An 8,222-nucleotide genomic window follows, 5' to 3' on the forward strand; every position below is an offset into this window, starting at 1 on the left:
CTGGGGGTGTTAAAATGAAGCAGACATTATCCAAGGAGATAATGTCTAACTCTGCTAATGTTTTCATTAAAGTTTTTTCTCACCTAGATCACAGTATTAATCTCTTTACTGTTTATGTTGTCTTTCTCCATTTTATCCCCCATCCATTTTGTCTATGTCCCCAAATGAGTGTTGTACAATTGAAACTCTAGTTTACTCATAAACTCCATTGGGAACTACAGTGCAGTTAAATGCCTCCAGTGCAACCTAAATGCCTTCAATGCAGCCTAAATGCTTTGGAATGGCATATAATAGGACACAGTACAGCTGTTCCTTCCAATTTTACCTATTTTACTTCAGACTCTCAGGCCCACTTTGACAACAAACTCACCCTTAAGCAGACATCTGTTTGGATTATCCCCATTGCCTTTAACACCCGTCCCCAAGTCACACTTCTATTTATTTTTCACATTCCCTCACCCTAATTTTCAAGATACTATGAAAAGGAACTTCCTTCTCTGGAATCTGTTCTCTAAGCACCCTATGCCTGGGGCTCCTTCGTTATGATTCCTATTCGAGGTTCCCACAACACCCAATGCATACCTTTATCATAGTATCATAGCACCCATAAGACTAATAAGCAAATGTACTGTCACCTCCACTCCTATAACTTCCTTGAGGGTAGGGAGAGGCTAGGGTTCATTCTGTAAACTTCATGCCAGGTCCTGAATGTGGAACACACTAACTTGATATATGTAAAAATGCATAAACATGTATTTTTGAAATGAGGATGGGATAGATCATTCTATAAGGCAAAACTCAAAAATGTTGGGGTTCTGGTATTTATTTGCTTTGGAAACCTTTTGTCTCCTCTTAAAGTGGATATTACTCTTGCATATTCAGGTATGTAACATACTAGGTAAGGTAATTATCTAGTTTTCTTAAGATACTGTCTTAAGGGGGCCAGTGAGGTAGTACAAGTGGGTGCTTGCCTTGCACATAGCTGACCCAGATCCAATCACTTGCAGCACAAGCCCCACCAGGAAGGATCCCTTAGTGTAAAGCCAGAAGTAAGCACTGAGCATTGCTGAGTGTGGCCTAAAATACAAACATGCAGAAAAAAATCTGCCTTAAACCATGGAACAAAGACTCAGCATGAGCAGCTTTTTGTATCTTGGGATAAACCTACCCAAAAAGAAACCTTTTGTATATTGGGATAAACCCACCCAAAAAAGAAAACCTTTAATTTACCTCTTGGATAATTTGACAGGTTGAGATGAACTTAAAGCTCTACCACTCTTAAGTCTACCATGTCCAAAAGGAAAATGACTTATCACTTGTGCTTCTCTCTACTGGCATTATATGCAAGTACTGTTAGAAGCACTAGAAATGTTGAAGAAGGTTTAAGTTGAGGAATACATTTAGGTGATGCATTACAGAGATTTTTCCATGTTAAAAATAACTTCCTGTACCTACTGACACTTTAGAACACAGGTATGGTTTACACTATATTATACTTCAAGATACAAGCCAAATGAGTTTTGAGGAAATATGACAGAGGGAAGGTTTGGGGTTCAATAGGAGACCTATATTTCAGCTATAACAAGAGTTACTACTGTTGCTGTATTTGCTTCTTAAACTAGACCTACCTAGTATGATTATATTTCAGGTATTAAAGAATGATTTCCTAGAAGCTATTATTAGAAAATGCAAAGATCTAATTTTCCGGAATGATCCTATACTCAATGCCATGCCAAAAAGTGCCAAGAATTCAGATCAAGTTTGTTGATATGTGATGCCAGACAAGAGACCGCCAGTTTGGGTTTTCCATACTCTTTATTGCCAACAGTTTAAAATGGTCAACATAAAAAAAAACTTGATAATAAATACTGCTCTTTGGGCTGTAATAAATAAAAAGTTTATTAACAAGGAATGCACTTTTCCAGCCACAAGTGTCTTTAAAAATTAACCAAAAAAAAAAATTATATATGGCCATAGTTCACAGTTACGCAGCCAAAAGCTGCTCTAATTACACAACATGGGAGCTTCCTCCCTTCTCCCTCCCCTTCAGGAAGTATATTCACAGTTCCATGTCCTCTGTCTGAAATGCTCTCAACAGAGAGAAGTTAAGAGTCAATGCAACTTTCTGCAAAAATGTCTGAAAAACCTTGAAAAACAGGTACACAAAGGCAAACTGCATTCTGGTTCACTCTAGGATTGTCCAACATCAAAAACTGTATGCCTTAGTCTGCTCCGGTTCTGTCCAGTCAGCAGGCCACAGAGGAATTGTTTTCATTGTTTTCGTACCACCACCTGCCCATCTTCTTCAACATGCTGTAGATCATTCTACTGGCTTCCCTGTAGATCTCACAGTGGAAAAGAGGAGTCCCATAGGGTCCGTTCAAAAGTCTTTAGTTACACCTTTGTAAGAGCATGTTCAGAGCATATTCCATTCGGTTTTTTAATTCTAATGAACAGCCAGACATAAGCAGGGTTGTCAGTCTGAACGTTGTAGATATTCTGTCCTCATTGATGTAAGTGAGAAGGTATTCTTCATTTTGGTTACAGATGATGATTTTCGTATGGTCATGGTAGAAATTCACCTTTAAAAAAGTAATCACAGACATTAGGTCTCCCAAAATACGCAAGAATTTTTAAATGTTGTCAATAATTAACTTGATAAAAAAAATTACTTTTATGGTCTAAACATAAAGGGACCATTTACCTGAAAGGTGCCATCATTGAAGAGCATCATTAAGGCCTTATCAGATTTTAGCCACTGGAGGAGGTAGAGCCGAGGTCTTCGAATATCAGTAACACTAGGCAGATCTCCACCCTGGAAGAGAATGAGAGTTAGTATCCACAAAGATTTTGTGGTATGCCTCTCATTTTTAAGGAAGCTTCAAAAAGTTCTAGAGTTTTCTGTCCCGTCTCCCTCAGGTTCTGAATCTGGCCTAGGACATAAGTGGCTGCACATTTCTAAAAGGCTTAAATATTGTGCAGCTGTCACTTGCGTGTAGACTACACTTTAAATATCCCTGCTCATGGGCTGCAGTACTTACATCCATGAGGTTCTCTTCCATGTAGTGGGAGAAATACTTCAGCACCGTCACTTGACTGATGAATTGTTCGGGGGCATCTGTTGCTGGGAAAACAGAGCATTGGCCAAGCTCTGCATAATAGTGAACTGTTCTAAAAACAGAAAGAGAGGAGGAAAAAAAGCAATTAGTCAGTGTTTCCAGATTTCTTTTGTGCTAGACTAACAAAATGACAAGAAGTTATCAATTGGATACACGTACTTTTTGTCAGGAAGGAGGCTCATGTGAGCACCGTTGTTGAAAAGGACCCCGACGGTGTGGTCTGAGAGCTGGTACCCAAAGCCATATTTGTTAGAGTAATCGACCCATTTGGTGACCCACTGAAAGGAAGTGCTCAGCTGCTCTTTGGGAATGCTATCGGCTTCGGGCATGTTTTCTAGACATCCTCGAAGGACTCTTGCTACTGTGTCTGCAACACTTCCCATGGTACTGTCTTCAAGGCCTGAAAAGTCAAAGAAGGTTATAAAACATTATAAATTTATAATTAAACCATAAACTTTAGAAGACACTAAATTTCTGCTACTGATTCTACACTAAGAATTCAAATTCTTCCCTGTCTTTTTCCAATTCTTCTAATTTTCCTTTTTCTTCATTAAAATGCTAAACTGATTTCAATAATTCAGTATTGAACACTGGCATTTATAATTTAAGATGTAAAACACAACTGACAAACACTTACATTCACTGCTACTGCTGCAGCTGCCAAGAGTCCCTCTGACTATCATCCGAATCGCATCTCCAATCTGCTGCTTGTTTTCTACTGCAGGTGTTCCAGATTTGGTAACTGTAGTGCTAGGTGGCTGCAGCTCCTAGAAGAGAGAAGAGCAAGGCAAGGAGTCAATCATCTAAGATTTATTCAAGGCAGAGAATTGCAGGTTAAGATGAGATTGTGGCACTTGCTGGGAAAGTGTATCAGAAACCAAAGGCCACAAGCCAGGTGAAAAATATTGAGTAACTCAATTGCATGCATTGTTTATAGAAAATCTTCTCTCCTTTTTTAAGGAGTTGGGGTAGTGTGGGGAAGAATTAAAGACATCACACTTGAATTGTGATGGTCATAGGCCAAGAGGTAATTAACAAAGGATAGAATTGATGTAAAGTGCTTCTATTCTCTTCATTTCCAGCATACCTCATCTGTCCTGTGTTTGCTCGGTTGCTGAGTTATTGAAGTCTTTTTCAAATCATGTCTAAGCTTGTAAATTTCTTCATCTTCTTTAGGCACTCTATCTGCAAATCAAAGAGAAGAATTATGAGCATTATTCTAACCTAACAAGATAGGAATAGAGCTAGTCATATTTCCTCCTTTTACATTAACAAGCCACTTATGAACATCCAACGTAAAAACAGCATTTTTATCATTGCCATCAGTGGCAATTATGCGATAAGCACACTTCAATGCACATGAAACAAAATGCTAACAGTCAGAGTCTAGATTTACTAGGCTATAAAAAGGTCAATAGTATACAAGCACACCTAGCTAATTTATGCCCATGTGAAATATGTCTTCTAACTTCTCAAATTTAAATATAATACTGGATACAGAAAAGGTGAAGAAGTCATATAACTTACTATGTGTGTCAATATATCTTGCTTTGTCTTTTTTGCCACCAAAAAGAGCAGCAGCCGCCTTCTTAAAGAAATTCTTAGCTGGACTTGACAAGTGGAAATCTGGTACTGTATGGCAACAACTAGAAGAAAGTCTGTCTGGAGTGAAGCCCTGTGGAATATCAGAAAACACTCTGAGTAAACTGCTGGATAACTGCATTTTAATAAAAGATAAATTTAAATTATAAAAGCACACTAGCAAGAAACACACCAACCTGCAAAAAAAAATCATGCCGAATGATGTCATCCAAACTGGGACGATCCTCTGGGTTTTTGGACAGCATGCTAGCTATTAAGTGCTTCGCCGGAGCTACCAATGATGATGGCATTGTATACCTTGCTTCCCTAATGCACCTATAGGTTTCTTTCAGATTTGTAGTTTCAAAGGGAGGTCTTCCTAGTAACATTGTATACCTGCATGCAAGAAAACACTTCATTATGAGTGATCATAAAACAACTCCTTTCCAGTGGTAAAATCTAAATCCAAATTTTCTTTTTGATCATTTAAAGCATGTACTTACATTACACAACCTAAAGCCCAAATGTCTGATTCACAGCCATGTCCTTGTTTGTTGAGGACTTCAGGAGAGAGATAATTTGGGGTACCACATATTGTTCTGAAAGACAAAATATGACATCTCATTAGGAATTTTTCTTTCTTCTTTTTTTTTTTTTTAGATTTAGTTCTCTGGGAAAATCCTGGAAAAGTACAATGTTGGACTGCTATTTGGAATATCTTGATTTTGGATTCTGAACAACTGATATTTAACCAAATGACTTGGAAAATGTATTAAATGCATATACAAGGTTTTCAGCCCATAGGATAGTATGCTTAACTAGGACCAGCCACATTAAGGCATTTTAATACATTTCAGGCAAATATAAGATAGATTCTTTTATAATCAAGTTTTAGCTGTAACATACTCTGTCTAGTCCATAGAGGGCACTATATATTTCCTTAAGTGAACACGATTATGACTTAAACATTTTATTATCAATTGTCTCTAAACACTAATTGGAAAATCTTAAGGACACATTTGAGCTCCACAAAACTCTTGTAGCATATATATCTGATGCTTACCTCCTTCTGTGTTCCAAGGGTTCCAGCCTGGCTGCCAAACCAAAGTCCCCAACTTTGAGTTCCATGGCTTCATTAATAAAAAAGTTCCCTGGAAGATAAAACAAAGCAAAACCTGAATCTCATGGAAAAGGTATTCGAACCAAGTATATGCACATTCAATTTGAAAAAAAGGCAGTCACTTGTTTAATAATAAGGTTACCCATTCAAAAGTGAGATTGCATCAGCTAGATCCCGTATTTAGAAGCTAAACATTCTCAGCATATTTACATGCTAAGAATATGTAAAAAGAGTTAAAGTTAAAAAAAAAAATTCCCAGTATAATACAAAAGTCTTTGGAGATAAGGGTTTACCTAGCTTGAGATCTCTGTGCAAGATTTCTTGTTCGTGAAGGTACTTCAGTCCAGACACAATCTGCCTGAGGTAGTATCGGACTTCAGGCTCTGTCAACACCTTTCTTGCTTTCAAAATATGAGCCATGGACTAGGAGAGGAAGAGGAAAAGAAAATCTGTCACAACAGTGATCAAAAGCAGCGGTTTTCATTTGCATTATGAGTGAAAGTTAAGATTGCAGGCTAATGCACAGCTCCACAACTAAATACCAGATAAAATGCAATTTGAATACCTGCAGGATTCTTTTTTTTTTGGTAGGGGATGGGGGTAGCAGTGCAGGAATAACAGTGAACTCTTACCCTTCTACTGCAGTACTCCAAGAGAATATAAATGTTTTCTTTGTCCTCAAAGTAGTGGTAGAACTGCACAACATGCTTATGATGAAGAATTCTATGAAGCTCTATTTCTTTATCAATCTAAAAGAAAACCCAAGAGAAGGCTTTTTAGCTTATCTTCACCCTCTAAAAAACAGGTGCTTACACATGCAGAAGACATTCTCTTAACAGGGAAGGGCCATCCCTGCACACAAAGAAAATACTTTACTCAGTAGTCATACACACCTTTTCCCTTTGATGAGGTTTAGCTACTCGGCTGTGAGGAATAATTTTTGCAGCATAGACTTTGTTGTTTGTCAAATCTGTCATCTCATAACATTTTGCAAAGCCACCCTGAAAGGAAACAAAAGCCGTGACGAAATTGAGTAGGACAGAAAAAAAGAAAAGGACCGCCTGTATTTAAAAAACAAAATTAAAAACCAGGGTGGGGGTGTGACGGGGAGGGCTGTGTCCAAAATATCCAAATATGAGACGGGGACAGCGAAGCGGTGGGGTGACATCTGCTTTAAAAAAATTTAATTTTTTTTTAAAATGCTCCTTTAGGAAAGGGAAAAAGCATTCCTGAAAACAGTCAATACAAATTTCCATTCTCCCTGATGCAAGAGGAGCTCTGTGCTCGGAAGGGGCGACTGGGGTCGGGTTGATAAGAAACCAGAAGAGACTTGTCAAGAAATAATTTTCCGGGGAGCAGGTGGAAGGAGCGAGGAATGATTTAGAAAACCCTCGCGTGGCGTCGGGCCTCCAGATCCATTTTTCTGGGTAGAGGTGGTAGGGGGGGGGGGAAGGCAGGAGGCTGCCAGCTGCTGCTCAGGATGGAAATGCCCAGCGCTGTCAGCGAGCACAAAAGCCAGCGCAGGGGCAGGTGAGCAGCCCCCGACGCGCCGGGTCCCCCGAGAAGGATCCAGCCTGAGTCGGGGGCTGTCGGGGGCTGTCGGGGGGCTCCGGGGCTGACGTCCCTCCCTCCGCGCGGGCCGCCCGGTGCCCGCCGCTCGTCACCTTGCCCAGCACTTTGCCCCGGCAGTAGCGCTTCCCGGTGCTGGGATCGACGATGATCCGCGAGATCTCGGCGCCCGGGTGCGAGTGGTGGTGGTGGTGATGGGGGGCCCCCGCGTGTCCCGGCGCCGGCGGCTGCGCGTCTTCGGGGGGCTGCTGCGCCCGCTTCTTCTTCGAGTCCCCGCCGCCAGCCTTGCCCAAGGCGGGTTCGCACATCTTGGTGCCGGCGGCCGGCTGGTAGGTGATAGTCCGCAAGAGCTCCATGGTCGCCCGCGCTCAGCCCGCCCGCTCCGAGCCGGCCTCGACCCTCGAGCCCGCACCTCCCCGCACCCGAGCCCGACGCAGTCTCCGTCCACTTGTGCGAGTGCGAGCGCGCGGCCGAGCCTTATAGCCTCGCGGGCGGGGGCGGGGTCTCCGACGGGATGCGACGTCATGGGCCCGCCCCCCCGCCGGCCGCCCAGGGCAGCGCTGGCCCCGGGGCGACCCGCTCGGCTGCCCGGGTCCGTCGGCCCTCGACCCGCCCCAGCCTAGTCTCCCCCTCGGACCCGGGAGGGGTCGCGCATCACCCAGGTGCCGCCCCCCGCCTCCACCCCGGCGGCGCGGGAAGGGTTACTCGGACCCCGACTTCTGTCCGATCCCCGCGCCCCGCTGCTCCCGCACAGTGTTCCTACTCCGGACCGCCCCCACCACCCCGCGCCCCCCTCCCCCCTCCCAGTGTCGAGTCCCGAGCGCGCCCGGCCG

General features: G+C 42.6%; 1 protein-coding gene across 1 annotated transcript; it reads right to left on the minus strand.

Annotated features, from left to right (window-relative positions):
* Positions 1-1,881: 1,881 nt before the first annotated feature.
* PLK2 (polo like kinase 2) lies at positions 1,882-7,978 on the minus strand. Its single transcript, XM_055133589.1, has 14 exons — positions 7,485-7,978; positions 6,714-6,821; positions 6,453-6,569; positions 6,114-6,243; positions 5,764-5,851; positions 5,204-5,299; positions 4,898-5,096; positions 4,647-4,794; positions 4,207-4,304; positions 3,757-3,886; positions 3,279-3,519; positions 3,042-3,171; positions 2,705-2,815; positions 1,882-2,582 (listed from the first exon to the last, which is right to left on the minus strand). Exons 1-14 carry the CDS (start codon positions 7,743-7,745, stop codon positions 2,391-2,393), a joined length of 2,049 nt encoding a protein of 682 aa, XP_054989564.1. The 5' UTR covers positions 7,746-7,978; the 3' UTR covers positions 1,882-2,390.
* Positions 7,979-8,222: the final 244 nt, after the last annotated feature.

The sequence above is a fragment of the Sorex araneus genome, chromosome 1 (genome assembly GCF_027595985.1).
Source record: "Sorex araneus isolate mSorAra2 chromosome 1, mSorAra2.pri, whole genome shotgun sequence".
NCBI classification, from domain to species: Eukaryota; Metazoa; Chordata; class Mammalia; order Eulipotyphla; family Soricidae; genus Sorex; species Sorex araneus.